At 39.6% G+C, this 18,836-nt stretch overlaps 1 protein-coding gene across 9 annotated transcripts in view; it reads left to right on the top strand.

Moving 5' to 3' along the window:
• Nucleotides 1–18,836, top strand: part of LOC126457803 (epsin-2) — a 162,004-nt gene that overhangs the window by 54,512 nt on the left and 88,656 nt on the right. For all 9 annotated transcript variants that reach the window (XM_050094410.1, XM_050094407.1, XM_050094409.1 and 6 more), the window contains exons 5-6: nt 5,105–5,326; nt 6,521–6,556. In XM_050094410.1, coding sequence (XP_049950367.1) covers nt 5,105–5,326; nt 6,521–6,556 — 258 coding nt within the window. The remainder of the gene's footprint in view (nt 1–5,104; nt 5,327–6,520; nt 6,557–18,836) is intronic.

The following is an 18,836-nucleotide window of genomic DNA, read 5'->3' as shown; positions in this document are numbered from 1 at the left end:
TTTGTGCCGTAGCTGAGTAAAAATGGTGGGTTGTTGAGTAGTCACCTACCAGTTTGCTGGCAAGCTGTAAGAAATATAATAAACATCTGTGCTGTTAAAGTGAACTGATTGACTCTTTCAGGAAGGTGGATACAGTGATAAGGCACTGGACCCACATTTGCAAGGACAGTGGTCCAAAACCCCCTTTGGTTATCCAGACTTAGGATTTTTGTGCTTTCTATAATCCACCTAAGGCAAGTGCTGGTTCTTCTGAAAATGATGCAGTTTTCAAAGTAACTTGAAAAAAATTGTCTTTCAAAAACAGATTATTTCAGAGCATTGTTACATATGAAACAGGATTTGTTTGTAGCTGAATCTATACCCCTTACATTTTATAATTGAAAAGTTCGTGGTTTGTGTAGTTGCTTGTAGCACATTTTTCTTTTATTTAAAGTCATTGTTTATTATCAAGTGGAAGTTTTAATTAACAAAGTATTGTTTGATTTTCTTAAAGTAAAAGTTGCTTATGTTACCTGTAATTACTTATCACATGAGAAATAAAATTTGATGGAGAGATGCTTTGCCTTATCATTAAATTAAAAAAAATTATATACACTTATACTGTCCAGTCTCTAAAAATAAAAAGGTATATTCTTTGCTGTTTGATAGAATGTAAATTAAAAGTAAAAATAATATTGGTACTATGAAAATTTGATTTGGACACTGAATCTTGTGAAGACAATACAAGATGAATGTGATATACACTCCTGGAAATGGAAAAAAGAACACATTGACACCGGTGTGTCAGACCCACCATACTTGCTCCGGACACTGCGAGAGGGCTGTACAAGCAATGATCACATGCACGGCACAGCGGACACACCAGGAACCGCGGTGTTGGCCGTCGAATGGCGCTAGCTGCGCACGATTTGTGCACCGCCGCCGTCAGTGTCAGCCAGTTTGCCGTGGCATATGGAGCTCCATCGCAGTCTTTAACACTGGTAGCATGCCGCGACAGCGTGGACGTGAACAGTATGTGCAGTTGACGGACTTTGAGCGAGGGCGTATAGTGGGCATGCGGGAGGCGAGGTGGACGTACCGCCGAATTGCTCAACACGTGGGGCGTGAGGTCTCCACAGTACATCGATGTTGTCGCCAGTGGTCGGCGGAAGGTGCACGTGCCCGTCGACCTGGGACCAGACCGCAGCGACGCACGGATGCACGCCAAGACCGTAGGATCCTACGCAGTGCCGTAGGGGACCGCACCGCCACTTCCCAGCAAATTAGGGACACTGTTGCTCCTGGGGTATTGGCGAGGACCATTCGCAACCGTCTCCATGAAGCTGGGCTACGGTCCCGCACACCGTTAGTCCGTCTTCCGCTCACGCCCCAACATCGTGCAGCCCGCCTCCAGTGGTGTCGCGACAGGCGTGAATGGAGGGACGAATGGAGACGTGTCGTCTTCAGCGATGAGAGTCGCTTCTGCCTTGGTGCCAATGACGGTCGTATGCGTGTTTGGCGCCGTGCAGGTGAGCGCCACAATCAGGACTGTATACAACCGAGGCACACAGGGCCAACACCCGGCATCATGGTGTGGGGAGCGATCTCCTACACTGGCCGTACACCACTGGTGATCGTCGAGGGGACACTGAATAGTGCACGGTACATCGAAACCGTCATCGAACCCATCGTTCTACCATTCCTAGACCGGCAAGGGAACTTGCTGTTCCAACAGGACAATGCACGTCCGCATGAATCCCGTGCCACCCAACGTGCTCTAGAAGGTGTAAGTCAACTACCCTGGCCAGCAAGATCTCCGGATCTGTCCCCCATTGAGCATGTTTGGGACTGGATGAAGTGTCGTCTCACGCGGTCTGCACGTCCAGCACGAACGCTGGTCCAACTGAGGCGCCAGGTGGAAATGGCATGGCAAGCCGTTCCACAGGACTACATCCAGCATCTCTACGATCGTCTCCATGGGAGAATAGCAGCCTGCATTGCTGCGAAAGGTGGATATACACTGTACTAGTGCCGACATTGTGCATGCTCTGTTGCCTGTGTCTATGTGCCTGTGGTTCTGTCAGTGTGATCATGTGATGTATCTGACACCAGGAATGTGTCAATAAAGTTTCCCCTTCCTGGGACAATGAATTCACGGTGTTCTTATTTCAATTTCCAGGAGTGTATATTCAGCTGGTACAACTTTGCTGAAGTAGTCGTAATGTTGTGTAGTTAATGACTCCCAGCATATATTTTGGCCTTAAAAGGTGGTTCTCTGGGCTTTCCTTTTTTTTCTTTTTCCTTTTTTTCTTTTGAGGATTGTGTTATGCTTCAGGAAATTGATGTCCAGCCACTACTGATCCTATTAAGTGTAAAAAAAGTTGAAGAGGGTCAGTCCATAAAGTCCATTTTCAGTAAAATTCTTTCATTGAGATAAGACTGAAATGACATAAGGAAATGATACGTATGCAGATGCTGAAGTAAATGGAAAAATAGTCCCAGTGCCTTTATCAGGAATAAGGCAATATACTGTATATTGTTAAGTACTAACTGAGAACTGAAATAAAGGATATACATTCAGAACTGAAGTAGACTGCATAGTCAGCAAAAGCAAAATAAGTAGGACATTTCCATTTCCACCATTGTCTCAGATTTTTTTTAAATTTTGTGTTCAGGCTTGCTAAACAATTAGTGGATTATATACAAAACACTATCACAAATTGTAGTGCTTTGTGAGTAGGAGCCTCTTAAGTGAATGGTGACAGAATGTGATAACATTTTTAAAAAAAAGTAGGGGTAAAGTTTGAAATCTGACTTTACAGTGAATGACGGTGGTAAATTTGAAAAATGTGGTAAGATGGTTGAACAGTTTCGGCATGGTGTGTGTTTGGAAAGTTTTATTAATCCATGTCTGTATTTTATTTTATTAGTGTGATTGTCATTTGTAAATGGATTACAGCATGATCTTAGTAAACAATCACATTTTCCTGGCCAAATGAACATATGAAAAAGACAAATTGTAGATTTTTCACTGAACCACAGGCCCGACTGACTCCACAGTTCCTTTTGTTTACAAGAAAAATCTCTGAACATTTTGCAGCCTTTTGCTGGAATTCCAGGCTAGCGAATAGAAACTTTAACCATCTGATTAATCAAAAGTACACCCTGGCAGCTCTTTCCACTTGCTAAATGTCTCAATTTTTTCAGAGTAATGCAGTGAAAAGTCTACATCTACATCAATACTCTGCAAATCACATTTAAGTGCCTGACAGAGGGTTCATCGAACCACCTTCACATTTCTCTATTATTCCAATCTCGTATAGCCCGCGGAAAGAATGAACACCTATATCTTTCCGTACGAGCTCTGATTTCCCTTATTTTATTGTGGTGATCGTTCCGCCCTATGTAGGTCGGTGTCAACAAAATATTTTCGTGTTTGGAGGAGAAAGTTGGTGCTTGGAATTTCGTGAGAAGATTCCGTCACAACGAAAAACGCCTTTCTTTTAATGATTTCCAGTCCTTATCCTGTATCATTTCTGTGACACACACTCCCGTATTTCACAATAATACAAAATGTGCTGCCTTTCTTTGAACTTTTTCGATGTACTCTGTCATTCCTACTTGGGAAGGATCCCACGCCACGCAGCAGTATTCTAAAAGAGGACGGACAAGCGCAGTGTATGCTGTCTCCTTAGTAGGTCTGTTACATTTTCTAAGTGTCCTGCCAATAAAACACAGCCTTTGGTTAGCCTTCCCCACAACATTTTCTATGTGTTCCTTCCAATTTAAGTTGTTCATAATTGTAATACTTAGGTATTAGATTAGACTGATTTATCATGTAACCGAAGTTTGAGTTCCTTTTAGCACTCATGTGGATGACCTCACACTTTTCTTATTTAGGGTCAACTGCCACTTTTTGCACCTACAGAAATAAAATTTGATAAAAAATGAAATTAATTACTTTTTTTCTTACGCCATACAGTACTAAAAAGTGAAAAAAGAAACAAGTAAACCTTACATTTGTTTTCATTCAGGACATACTGAATTTGTGCATGCATGTGCTACTACTTTGGTACAAATTTTGTGAACATAAAACATGAGCTCCAGAATAGTGATTTGCATGAGAAATTAACTGGATGGTTACAGGCCATCAGGGGGAGAAAAAAAACAGTTGTGGAAATTTCATATTTTGTAGAGAGAGAAGTGCTCTTTCAAGTGGTGGGTAATGCAAGTATGTATCACACACCCTTTTCAAGATGCAATGCTTTAAAAGTCAATTATTTTTGCAGCATATATTTTTTGGCCAACTTCATTTCCAAATATCTCAAACTATAAATCAAAAAGATATAAAACATGCAGGTAAATAAAGTTAAGCAAATGACCTAAAACTTACAAAACCTGCACAATGTGAACTGTTCAAAACAGTCTGCCCAGCTTTATAATTTTACCACTGTTATACACTGAAATGCAGCTCTTCAAAATGTGAGAACAAGACCTGTGATTAAGAAGGTAGAGTTGTATTTCCAAGGAGCAGTTTTCATATCACTTTCCAACCATTCAGACTAAGATTTTCTGTGAAATACATAAAGTGCACAAGTCAGCGTGGTGTTGGACTTCTGCCATCATGCCTGGTTATAATTTACTCTTTACATTTATCCTCTCTTTCTCTTCTACATTCCTTTTTGAAGTGCCTTTCTTTCGTTATTATGCACTATGTTTCTTTCCTTTCCCATATTTCTTGCACACTTAGGGATGTGGGGAGTTTGTTCTATTTACGTTTCCATTGATGTGACCGTCTGAATATCATATCATTTATTCTGGCTTTGAATATTAGATTTTAACTTATTGTTACAGATTCACTATTTTTTTGTATCTTGTGTGTCTCTTTTATTCAGGCTTCCATTCAACACCCATATGTGTGTTTCTCTTTTCTATTGGCCATCTTTATTCCAATAAATGAAGTGAGAAATAGTCTGAAAGCTAAAGGTTTAGCTGTTTTCATCTTTCAGTTAAATAAAAATTGCACCAGATGCTTAAAAAAAAGTGTGCATTCCTTTCATGTCATCCGTTTCAGCTGTGAGCAGTTCATGCTATTTAACTGAAATCCAAAGTTCTTTGATTTCAGGTAGCACAGCAGTGCAAGGAGAACATCTTTGCTATTCAAACACTAAAAGATTTCCAGTATTTTGAGGACAATAAAGACCAAGGAATGAGTGTTAGAGGAAAAGCGAAACAATTAGTTGAACTGCTCAAGGATGATGAACGCTTACGAAATGAAAGAGCAAGAGCTCTAAAGGCTAAAGAACGTTTTGCGCAAGCAGCTTCTGGATTTGGAAGTGATGGAATGGTGAGTCAGTGCAGCAGTGTGTGTGTGTGTGTGTGTGTGTGTGTGTGTGTTTTCCTTGCTTTGTTGCATGTCATTAATCTTTCTCCATTCTGTTTTCACACATTCTGTACTCTTTGTAATCAATTGAAATATTTCAGTGTTATAAAAGTTGTCGCTTTCAGAGGAGTGTGCTGTTCACTCCAACATGGGGTGAAGATTCACCACACTTTCCACAGGCTCTAGTGAGATGTCAAAGAGCTGTAAGAGTTCAAAGAATAGTTCTTGTATATAGTGTGCTAAAACTGGAGCAGATGCAGGACAACTAACAGCCAAAATTAAAATAATGCCTTACCTCTCAAAACTGGTCTTCAGCTAAGATGGATTACAAAAGATGTTAACAGAAGAAAAAATGTCCACTGGACAGAAGACACAGGTGGATGTGGCCCCTGGAGAGAAAGGAAACAGTGTGAAAAAACTTGAAAGTTGCACTGCATTTTAGTTAAGAAACACTTATTACCTAAATAAAGTAATGAAATGCTGTGACAAGTCTGCAAAGCCTACTACTATTTGCATTGTAAACAGAATGCCTGTGTCTTATACAACTTCCATGTTCAGGATACATTCAATGGCAGTTGTATTCTGTGACCTATTTTGACTACTTGAACATTTGGAAGAATAGTCATTTGTGACAGTTAAGAAAATGAAGTGAAAGAAAAATATAACTTGGTTTTTATCTACCATATCCATACTGTCTGCCCTTCACAAAAATTGATGCCATCAGTAATTCCCCTTTCATTATTTAGTCTGATTTCTTGTGATTGAAATTGTCATGTTCCATATTGTTAGTGTTATGTGAAGTAATAGTAAACCTTGAAAGTAATTTGGTGTTAAATGTTTATTTTTTTTAATGGGAATATTCCATCAGAATCTTGTTAATGGTTCATTTATTATTTCCAGGTGCAACAAATTAAAGTTTTTCTTTTACTGTTACACTTATATCTTTACTGTTACAACAATGTTTATTGATTGTAAATTAACCCAAAAATGCAAGATGATGTGTGGGAAATGAGTTTTAGAATGTGTTACAGACATAATACTGGTTTTCCTTTCCTACTGAACACCAGATTAAGTCTACTTCATTTAATGTGCTCCCATATTTCACTAACATGGTTTTGTCAGTGATGCACTCTCTAATTCTTGTTCTGTTCTGTGCAGGAGGCAGTTTCTCCTTCGAGCCCCAGCTTTCCAGCTGTGAGTGTCTCCCATTTTTACTCTAACTTAATTGCATGTGTTTAGCAAAATTTCCTATAGCTTACCTGATATTTCTCAGTTTTGTTCTTTCAATTATTCAATTAAGTATGTTGAGAGAGAGAGAGAGAGAGAGAGAGAGAGAGAGAGAGAGAGTGTGTGTGTGTGTGTGTGTGTGTGTGTGTGTGTGTGTGTCCACAGGAAGGAGAGGAAGATATGGCTATCATTAGCACTGACATTTCATCTCCTGTAAGTAAACCTTGCCCAATAATTCTGTCTCATAATGTTAACTGATATTTGGTTTACTAAAGTAATTAATGATAAAGGGGCAGTCAAAGAAAGAAAATACTGATGGAAAAAGTAAGTAAATTCTTTACTTATTCAGTAGTAATCGCCATAACTGTAAATGCATCTATCCCACTGTGAAACAAGGTGGTCGGTACCTTGTTTGTGGTTGCCTATAGAACCGTGACTGAACGGAGGTGGGTACCTCTTTGTCCAAAGCAAGTCAACAGTCACAAATGTCTTTCTTCAGAGCTCCAAAAATATGGAAATTGTATGGAGGACATGTAAGCACCTCCCAGTGAATCTTCTGCAGTGTAATAAACAACCTTGGCAACATATGGGTGGGACCCACATGTTGCCAAGGCTGTTTAGACTACAATGCAGAAGTGTAACTGGGAAGCCCTTACAAATCGTCCATACAGTTTCCATATTGTTGGAGCCATAAGGAAAGACATTCTTGACTGACAGTTTGCTTTAGGCATTGACCATCTTGTCTCACAGTAGGATAAATGTATTAACAGCTACAGCAATTACTTTTGAAATAAAGTTTACTTACTTTTTTCATCTGTTTGGTTTTTGTTTGACTGTCCTATATCTATCACGCACAGTTCATCACTGCTTCAATACCGATTTGTACTGATTTTGCCATTTTATGCTCCTGCTCCTGCCTATAAGAAATCACTCATGAATTATGAATACAACTGATAAGGCAGTATTTGTGTGTGTATGGGGAGGGCAGGCAATCCTATTATCGTGGTTCCATGCAGGCCAGTTTTTCTCACAGTGTCTCATGTAGTCATTGTACCACTTGAAGGTTCTAATGCTGTAAAACTATGGCATCTTACAAACAAAATTAATATTGCTGTTGATTCATATGTGTTGAAAAAATAAATTGTTGTTTCCATGTTGATTCACATGTGTTTTGGTTTGTTCAGTCATGGTGAAAAAGGATTGTTTCTGGACAAGCTCATAACAATCGTGTGTAATGATTATGGTTAAAAACTTGATGTTAATCCATATATTGTATCACTTCATGTCAAAAATTGTAAAATAACTGAATACATGAAATGCGTTCATGAAAACCAGCGCTCCAACCTTACTAGAGTTTAGACACAGATTAGAAGTGTCCCAGCAATTCGAAACCATGACTAGTAGAAACATACTCACAGAAAATAAATTGATTTTGGAAAATAATTGTGTTCTTCTTTCCTAACAAGGGTTCTCACCAAACCACTGTTTTGATAATGTAATAATTCCAGTTACAAACAAAACAGATACTGATGAGTGTGATTACTACTGAACCATCAGTTTGGTAAGTCATGGTTGTAAAATATTGAGGTGAATTATGTAAAGCAGAATGCAAAAACTGGTAGAGGCCGAACTTTGGAAAGACAAGTTATAGTTCCAATGAAATGTAGGCACAAGTGAGGCAGTACTGATTGTATGATTTATAGGTTGAAGAAAGGCAAACATATGTTTGTAGCTTTTGTAGATTTTGAGAAAGCTTTTGACAGTGTTAACTGCAATATACTCTTTGAAATTCCAAAGGTAGCAGGTATAAAATACAAGGAATGAAATGTACTAGAACAGAAACCAGACTGCAGTTAAGAGTCAAAGGACATTAAAGGGAAGCTGTAGTTGATATGGGATCAAGAGAGGTTTGTAGCTTATACTTGGCGTTACTCAGTCTGTATATTGAGGAAGTTGTGAAGGGAAATCAAAGAGCATTTTGGAAACGAGTTGAAGTTTCCAGTCTGCTGATGAAATTGTAATTTTATCAGAGATGGCTAAGGACTTGAAAGAGTGGTAGAATGTTATGGATAGCGTCTTGGAAAGGAATTATAAGATGAACATAACTAAAAATAAAATGAGGGTAGTGGAATTTAGTCAAATTAAAACAGGCAATGCTGTGGACATATTAGGAAATGAAACGTTAATAGTAGTAGATGTGTAATGCTGTCTCAGCAAAAAAATAACTAATGATGGTCAAAATATAGGGGATATAAAATGCAGACCAACAACAGCAGAAAAAGGTTTCTGAAAAGAGAAATTTGTTAACATCAAATAAAAGTGGAAGTGTTGGGAAGTATTTTCTGAAGGTATTTTCTGAAATACAGCCTTTTATAGAAATGAAATGCAAATGATAGGCAATTCAGACAAGAAGAGAATAAAAGCTTTTGAAACATCATGTTATAAAAGAGTATTAAATCTTATATAGATAGAGCAAATAACAAATCAGGACATACTGAGTCAGATTGGGAGAAAAAAGAAATTTATGGTATGCCTTGACTAAAACAAGGAATCAGTTGATACAACACATGTTGAGACATCAAGGAATTGTCAATTTGGTAATGGAAGAAAGTGATCGGGGTGGGGGGTCATGTAGAGGGAGACAAATGCTTTGGTATAGAGAGCAGGTTAAAACTTGATCCAGGCTGTGTTATTTACGCATAAATGAGGATGCTTGCCCAGGACAGACTAACATGAAAAGCTGCATCAAACCAGTCTCCAGACTACAACTGCTACTATGGCGATGACGACTACAGTTTAAACGATCACTGCTGTTTTCCATTTACATCCTGCCCGTAGACATCAGGTCGAGTATCAGCATAATGTTAAATCAGCTGATACAGCTTCTTGCTTGCCATTCATTTCATCTTGACAAATTCGTTCTTGTTACCATCACAAATTTTTACCACCTAAAGATTTATCTTGCCAATGGGACTTCATAGCTAAACAACCTGTAACCTCTCTAGCGTTTTGTAAGGTATACTTCAACAATAAAGCAAGTCTTGATCTGAACCATAATTTTCCTTCTCTCAGCTGTTTGATGTATGGGATTATTTTAAGATTTTCTCAATTGTGGTTTCATCCTTTGTTTGGTCATAAACCAGAGAGTGCAGTTTACTGTTTGAATATACAGGATAGTTCAAAAATAATACTGAGAGTACTAAATTGTAATACGAAAATTAATAAGCATTTATACAATTTATTATACTACTACAAAAGTACCATTTATTGGCCAACAGATGTCAAGACAATGTACTGTCTTAGTATTTATGGCGTTAGTTTAAATTGCACTTGTGATTAGAGGGTCTAGGTATCTGAAATTGGAAATATGTTCTTAAAATATCCCAGATTAAGCAGTCCAGAGATACAATATCAGGTTTCGTGGGGGCTGTGGTTTGACTCATCCTAACCGTTCCATGAGTTGAAGCCTGCACAGATAGAGGAGTGTGGAGAAACTCTGTCCTGTATTACACTGAAGAGCCAAAGAAATTGATATACCTGTTTAGTATCGTGTAGGGCCCCCGCGAGCATGCAGAAGTTCTGTGACACAATGTGGCATAGACTCGGACTAATGTCTGAAGTAGTGCTGGAGGGAACTGACACCATAAATTCTGCAGGGCTGTCCATAAATCTGTAAGAGTACAAGGGGACGGAGATCTCTTCTGAACAGCATGTTGCAAGGCATCCCGCCAGCAGAAGTGTTTAAACTCAGAAGAGTGTTCCTGGAGCCACTCTGTAGCAATTCTGGATGTGTGGGGTGTCACATTGTCCTGCTGGAACTGCCCAAGACTGTCTGAATGCACAATGGGCATGAATGGTTGCAGGTGATCAGACAGGATGCTTACGTATGTGTCCTGTCATTCGTATCCAGACTATCAGGCGTCCTGTATCACTCCACCAGCTTGAACAGTCCCCTGCTGACATGCAGGGTCTATGGATTTATGAGATTGTCTCCATATCCTGTCTCCATACCCATCCACGTCCATCTGCTCGATACAATTTGAAACGAGACTCGTCTGACCAGGCAACATGTTTCCAGTCATCAGTAATGCAATGTTGGTGTTGACGAGCCCAGGCAAGGTGTAAAGCTTTGTGTCGTGCAATTGTCAGGGGTACCCATGGGGGCCCTCAGCTCTGAAAGCTCATATTGATAACATATGTCGAATGGTTCGCGCGCTGACACTTGTTGATGGCCCAGCATTGAAATCTGGAGCAATTTGCAGAAGGGTTGCACTTCTGTCACGTTGAATGATTTTCTTCTGTCATCGATGGTCCCATTCTTGCGACGGTCGTCCATCTCTTGCTGGAATGTCCACTTTCACTCTGTGGTGGACTTTTAACTTTCCCAGCACCCTACCTTTGGTGCTGGGCGACAATGCAACAGCAGCTTCAGTTTTCCATTTTATTTGTGAGGGTGGGTTTTATCATTTGATCTAAGTTTTCACACACATCCTTTGTCCCCTGTGTGCTTCACCCTAGCGCTTTTAGGGTGGAGGTTTTAATGTGTTGCAGAGTGGCTGGCTTCTCCTTTTTATTTCCATTGTCGGCCAGCCACTGTAATCTGCTTTCCTGTTTTACTCTCTTCTGACTGTTTCTTGTGACTCTCTGTTTTCTTGTCCTGTTTTGTTCCTTTTAGTGTTTGTTACCTTTCCTTCATTCTTGTGGTTTCTCCTTTCTTTCCATTTTGTGTTGTACATCTCTTTTTTTTCCTCCCCCATGTGGCATTGTTTTATTCGGAACAAGGGACTGATGACCAAGCAGTTTGGTCCTTGGTCCCTTCCCCCCCCCCCCTCCCCCCCCCCCCTCCCCCGTCACCCTCCTTTAAACCAACCAACCAACCTGTTCTTGCAGGATCTTTTTCCGGCTGCAGCGATGTTGGAGATTTGATGTTTTACCGGATTCCTGATAATAATGATACACTCGTGAAATGGTCGTATCGGACAATCACAACTTCATCTTTACTTCATAGATACTGTGTCCCACCACTCTTGCACAAACCATGACACCACATTCAGACTCGCATAATTCTTGATAACTTGCCATTGTAACAGCAGTAACTGATGTAACAACCGCGTTAGACACTTGTTGTTTTATATAGGCATTGCCGACCACAGCTCCATGTTCTGCCTGTTCTCATATATCTGTATTTGAATGTGCATGCCAATACGAGTTTCTTTGGCACTTCAGTGTAAAACATTGTTAACCTCATTTAAATCTTTGAAATCCTCTACTACTGGGAAAATGTAAATTTATGTGATGTTGAGATAAACGTTTCTTACTTGGCAGCCACAACATGATTGTGGGGCAGCCCACACCAGTCTGTCACTGTTGGGGACAATACACTTTCTTGTGTGGTCTGTGATGCACAACTGCATCAGTTATACTGATTGGCATCCATTGATTTGGAATCAATTGTTGGAGCATCTCTGGAGCAGTCAGCTGCAGATCATCGCTCACATCAGCATCAGTGATATTTGACACCATTCAAATTAATAATATTTGACCATTCTCAGCTTTTACTGAAGACCGGCTGAGGTAGAGGAGATTACCTAACCTCACTTGCGAGACCTCTGTACAGCTGTTAATTTGCGGTGTTGTCCTGAGGATTGAGCATATGGTAGTAATAGGTGGTGCCCAGTATAGACTAGGGAGTACTATGCATACATTATCAGCAGTGAGAATTAAGTCTTGCGGAACAGTTCTGAAAAGTTTGTTTGATGATAACCTTGAACAACTAGTCCAACAAGCCTCAATTGAAAGAAATATTCTAGACATCATATTTACAGAGACCTGATCTTTTTGAGAGTGTTACAGTGGAGAGGGAGATTAGCAGCAGTGATGCTATTATGGGAAGAATGGTCAGCAAAGGCAAAATGTCCATCAGGAAAGGTAGGAGAGTGTTTGTGTTTTGCCAATCAGTATCACTATCACCTTATTTAAAAGATGAAATGAGAAAATTTTGATCAGGTCAGGTGTATATGGAAAAATTGTGGTCATTGTTGAAAGACCTTGTAAATTTCAGTCTAGATAAGTAATAAGACAGCAAACACCCATCCTGGTTTAACATACTGTTCGTAAATGGTTGCGAAAACACACTTGACCTCTTAGCCACAAACAATCCAGAGCTAATAGAGAGCATCATGACTGATACAGGGATTAGTGATCACAAGGTTGTTGTAGCTAGGCTCAATACCGTTTCTTCCAAATCCATCAGAAACAAACGCAAAATAATTTTATTTAAAAAAGCAGATAGTGTCACTAGAAGCCTTCGTAAGAGACAATCTCCATTCCTTCCGAACTGACTATGCAAATGTAGACGAGATGTGGCTCAAATTCAAAGATATAATAGCAACAGCAATTAAGAGATTCATACCTCATAAACTGGTAAGAGATGGAACTGATCCCCCATGATACACAAAACAGGTCCGAACGCTGTTGCAGAGGCAACGGAAAAAGCATGCGAAGTTCAGAAGAATGCAAAATCCCGAAGATTGGCTAAAATTTACAGACGCGCGAAATTTGGCATGGACTTCAATGCGAGATGCCTTTAATAGGTTCCACAACGAAACATTGTCTCGAAATTTGGTAGAAAATCCGAAGAAATTCTGGTTGTATGTAAAGTACACAAGCAGCAAGACGCAGTCAATATCTTCGCTGCGCAGTGCCAATTGTACTGTTACCGACGACTGTGCTGCTAAAGCGGAGTTATTGAATGCAGTTTTCCGAAATTCCTTCACCAGGGAAGACGAATGGAATATTCCAGAATTTGAAACACAAACAGCTGCTGGCATGAGTTTCTTAGAAGTAGATACATTAGGGGTTGCGAAGCAACTCAAATCACTTGGTATGGACAAGTCTTCAGGTCCAGATTGTATACCGATTAGGTTCCTTTCAGATTACGCTGATACAATAGCTCCCTACTTAGCAATCGTATACAACCGCTCGCTCACTGATAGATCTGTACCTACAGATTGGAAAATTGCGCAGGTCGCACCAGTGTTTAAGAAGGGTAGTAGGAGTAATCCATCGAACTACAGACCTATATCATTGACGTCAGTTTGCAGTAGGGTTTTGGAGCATATACTGTATTCAAACATTATGAATCACCTCGAAGGGAACAATCTATTGATACGTAATCAGCATGGTTTCAGAAAACATCGTTCTTGTGCAACGCAGCTAGCTCTTTATTCGCACGAAGTAATGGCCGCTATCAACAGGGGATCTCAAGTTGATTCCATATTTTTAGATTTCCGGAAAGCTTTTGACACCGTTCCTCACAAGCGACTTCTAATCAAGCTGCGGGCCTACGGGGTATCGTCTCAGTTGTGCGACTGTATTCGTGATTTCCTGTCAGGAAGGTCACAGTTCGTAGTAATGGACGCAAATCATTGAGTAAAGCTGAAGTGATATCAGGTGATCCCCAGGGAAGCATCCTGGGACCTCTGCTGTTCCTGATCTATATAAATGACCTGGGTGACAATCTGAGCAGTTCTCTTAGGTTGTTCGCAGATGATGCTGTAATTTACCGTCTAGTAAGGTCATCTGAAGACCAGTATCAGTTGCAAAGCGATTTAGAAAAGATTGCTGTATGGTGTGGCAGGTGGCAGTTGACGCTAAATAATGAAAAGTGTGAGGTGATCCACACGAGTTCCAAAAGAAATCCGTTGGAATTCAATTACTCGATAAATAGTACAATTCTCAAGGCTGTCAATTCAACTAAGTACCTGGGTGTTAAAATTACGAACAACTTCAGTTGGAAAGACCACATAGATAATATTGTGGGTAAGGCGAGCCAAAGGTTGCGTTTCATTGGCAGGACACTTAGAAGATGCAACCAGTCCACTAAAGAGACAACTTACACTATACTCGTTCGTCCTCTGTTAGAATATTGCTGCGCAGTGTGGGATCCTTACCAGGTGGGATTGACAGAGGACATCGAAAGGGCAGCTCGTTTTGTATTATCACGTAATAGGGGAGAGAGTGTGGCAGAAATGATACGCAAGTTGGGATGGAAGTCATTAAAGCAAAGACGTTTTTTGTTGCAGCGAGATCTATTTACGAAATTTCAGTCACCAACTTTCTCTTCCGAATGCGAAAATATTTTGTTGAGCCCAACCTACATTGGTAGGAATGATCATCAAAATAAAATAAGAGAAATCAGAGCTCGAACAGAAAGGTTTAGGTGTTCGTTTTTCCCGCGCGCTGTTTGGGAGTGGAATGGTAGAGAGATAGTATGATTGTGGTTCGATGAACCCTATGCCAAGCACTTAAATGTGAATTGCAGATTAATCATGCAGATGTAGGTGCAAGAGAGATTGTAGGGGTACTGATAAGTTACTAGCAACTCTTGCATCTGCCCAAAAGTGAAACCTTCAAATTGTTTTGCACAGTCAGATCCTGGTGAAACATCAGAAAATCCTTAGACGTTCTGGTTATAAATATGAAGTCAGTGAATGGCTCCAAATCTTCCACTCCATCTGTCATTTGCTCAATCTGGTGTCAAAACTGAAAACAACAAAGAGAATACAGAAAGTTGAAATTTTACATTTAAAAATATATTCACACAAGAGGATATGACCCTATCATTTTATGACTGCTACACAGATTAACAATGAGATGAGCAACATGTATGAAAGATGACTTGTTTTGGTGAGCTTTTTAACACACTTCTTTAGTTGAAAGCCTTTCAACCCAAAGGCTACACTACAGATCATTCTGTGACCACAAACTTCATTCACAAAACAGTAGTGATAGTAATACAGGGATAAACATTATCAGTGTTCAGTTGTACCCTGAGAAACAACTTTGCACTACATCACATATCGTGTGCTGTGATTCCTGATAAAAGCAAATCGAGTTACTATAGTGATGTACAAGTTTCTGAAACTGAAGTTCCTTGCTTAGGGGGTTCTGTATTGCATTTTTTTCTCTGAAAATATACAGTTTCTTTAATGCATCACATTAAAGATCTCTCTAAAATGTTTTATATGTGGGGAAAGTAATTTTTGGTGATGAAACTGGTAGGCTTCTGGGACACACAGAGGCAAATATTTCAGGCGGAGGTGAAGGAAATATTGAAACACACTGGATTGCACCTGCCAGCTATTTTTGAAACACTCATGCTGAGTATGAAGTGGTGATCTGTATTTACTTTCTTAGGAGAAGAATAACTTCTTAGCAAGATCGCAATAAAACATTGTATTGTGAATGACTGGTTTCAGTAAAACTATGTTACCATCATCAGATCTGTAACGACATTACAAAATGTGCTACAAATAATGCCAAACTAACCCATAGAGGAATCATGACAGCATACCTTCGTACACGTTGTTATAAACATCTTGTGCCAGATGCACACATCTTGTTTCCATCAAATCTCCAAATGCACAACATATGACATGAATGATGTGGTGGCATGTCAAAAGTAAAAGTTTAAATTACTATGTACACAAATCACAACATTGCTTCCATATGATCACGCATCATGCCTACTAGAGTGCCACAAGACTGACTGTCACCAGCCATTGCGTGAGATGAAGTGACAGCAAGTATGACAGGTGTTGCTGCAGTGCATAGTTTCTACCATTAAAAGTCAAACACGTAATTTAAAACCAAGATTCCAAATATAAAAAGTTCTGAAATGCTAAAAAAACTTAAAGATTTCTTCCTGACAAAATATGGTTAAGACGTCCTATACATCATATTTACAGTAAATGTATCATACGTCATGAAACTGCAAGTACCTTTACGGTGGCATAGCTAAGTAAGCGCCAACATAAATACTAAAAAATTGACTTTGTTTCTAGTGGAACATTATAAAAAAAAGTTCAACTGAATGCCAAAAAAAAATTTTAGGAAATTATTAATATGCAGTGGTGTCCAATCAAAGTCTGAAGCTTGTGCAGCTAATCTTAAAATTATACTGTTATAGTGCAGCACACCATGCTTTGGGCACGGAAAAATTTAGCGATGTGATTGCCTATATCAGGGCCATAATTACTATGTGACATGCCAACAGAAAGCAGTCAAAAGCAGTTGTAACCTGCTTCTTAGATTGAACTCATGGGCATCTGTAGCCAAATAATACTGAACAAAAATCAAAATGTGATCCTGAATCACAGCCCTACGAAAGCTCGTTTGTTTCATTATACGAATAAAAATTACAAACTAACATATAATGATTCCTTGGAATATCTGTCCATCTATCAACCTACACAAAGACAATCCAGAGTTAACCACACCATATAGTCAGCATCTGCCTGCAGCAAGGCAAAACTGCCTTCTATATGAAGAGTAGAAGGCCATAAATGTGCTAAATATGTAGCTGTGAAATTTACCATCACTCATGCGACTTGTATTCTGCTACGTAACTCAAGGTCTCCACTCAAATCATAATACCAAATACTGAAGAGTAATAGCAAAATACGAGACATCCAGCAGCCTAAACAACTGCATCTGTTTGCCTTCTATCTACACAAAAATGTACATAGGATATCCTGTCAGAATCCTTGAGCTACGCTTCGTAACTCAAGATCTTCCTGCTGTATGTGGACTTCGAGCTACAATGGTGTTATAGAATGATTTATTAAGAGTAGCCTCCAGTTTGCCTGAGTGATGGTATATTTCATAGCTAAGCATCTAGCAAATTTTTAGCCTTCTATTCTTCAGATAGAAGGCAGTTTTGCCTTGCTGCAAGCAGGCGCTGAGTATCAGAACTGGTTAACTCTTCAGTACCTGTGACTATATGCTGCTGCATGCGGACTTTGAGCTACAGTGGTGTAATGGAACGATTTATTAAGGATAGCCTCCAAGTATTTTAGTGTTAATTATTTGAGCCCATGTTAGGTACCTGGTGTATTCTGTGAGTTATTCAGAGTTCCATCTGTACTGGATTGCTCTCATGCAGGGTGATGGATGAAGACAAATAGTTGGCTACATCACAGTATTCCTAGGAATTGTTATATATTAATTTGTAATTTATATTTGTGTAATGAAATGAATGAGCTTTCATAGGGTCGTGAGTCAGGATCACGTTTTATTTTTTGTTCAGTATTTGGCTACAGATGTCCATCTGCTCAACCTATGAAGCAGGTTGTTACAAGTTTCAACTTCTTTCTGCTGGCATGCCACGTAATAATTATGGCTCTGATATAGGCAATCACTTTGCCTAATTTTTCCATGCTCTAAGCATGGTGTGTTGCACTATAAGACGAGGGTGGTTTGGAAAGTTCTCGGAATCACCACGAGAGGTCAGCGTTAGCGCAACGAGCTGTTCACATGATATTCATTGGACTGTTTACTGTAAACACGTGCCACATCAGTGCTCTTGGAAGAGAGCTGTGGTGGTTATGTGGCTCCTGTTGTTCCCGTATAGTGATTTGCAAAGATGGAAAAAATAGAGATTCGAGCAGTAATTAAGTACTTCTTAAAGGAAGGTATCAAAGCAAAGGACATTCATGCCTATTTCCAGAATACACTGGGGGACTCTGCTCCTTCATATTCAACTGTTGCCAAGTGGACAAATGAATTTAAATTTGGTCAGGAGAGCTTAGATGATGGTCCGCGTAGTTGTCGACCAAGACGTGACTACTCCAGAAATCATTGCAAAAGTGCACACAGTGGTCATGGAGGATTGTCGATTGAAAGTGCGTGAAATTGCTCAAGCTTGCCAGATGTCATCTGAATGGGTATATCACATTTCAACTGAAGAACTAGAAATGAAAAAATTATCTGCAAGATGGGTGCTGCGACTCTTGATGCTGGATAATGCGTGCCCACACACGTGTGCTGTTCGCTATGGCAAAATTACATGAACTGAGGTATGAATGGTTGCCACACCCACCTTATTCATCTGATATGGCTCCGTCAGACTTCCGTCTCTTCCCAAAACTGAAAATTTTTCTTGGTGGACGAAGATTCATTTCAGACGAAGAAGTGATAGCCGGAGTTGACAATTATTTTGCAGGGCCAGAGGAAACTCATTTTCGAGATGGGATCAAGGCACTGGAACGTCATTGGACCAGGTGCATTACTGTACAAGGAGACTAAATTGAAAAATAATAAGAGTTTCAATGATGTAAGTACTTTTTTTCTATTCCATTCCGAGAACTTTTCAAACCACCGCAATAGTATAATTTTAAGTTTAGTTGCAGTAGCTCTAGACTTTGGGTCAAACACTGCTGCATTTTAATAATTTCTTAAAAATTTT

The sequence above is a fragment of the Schistocerca serialis genome, chromosome 2 (genome assembly GCF_023864345.2).
Source record: "Schistocerca serialis cubense isolate TAMUIC-IGC-003099 chromosome 2, iqSchSeri2.2, whole genome shotgun sequence".
Classification (NCBI taxonomy): domain Eukaryota; kingdom Metazoa; phylum Arthropoda; class Insecta; order Orthoptera; family Acrididae; genus Schistocerca; species Schistocerca serialis.
The sequence above is the reverse complement of the archived record's forward strand: the minus strand, read 5'-3'. Positions and strand labels throughout refer to the sequence as shown.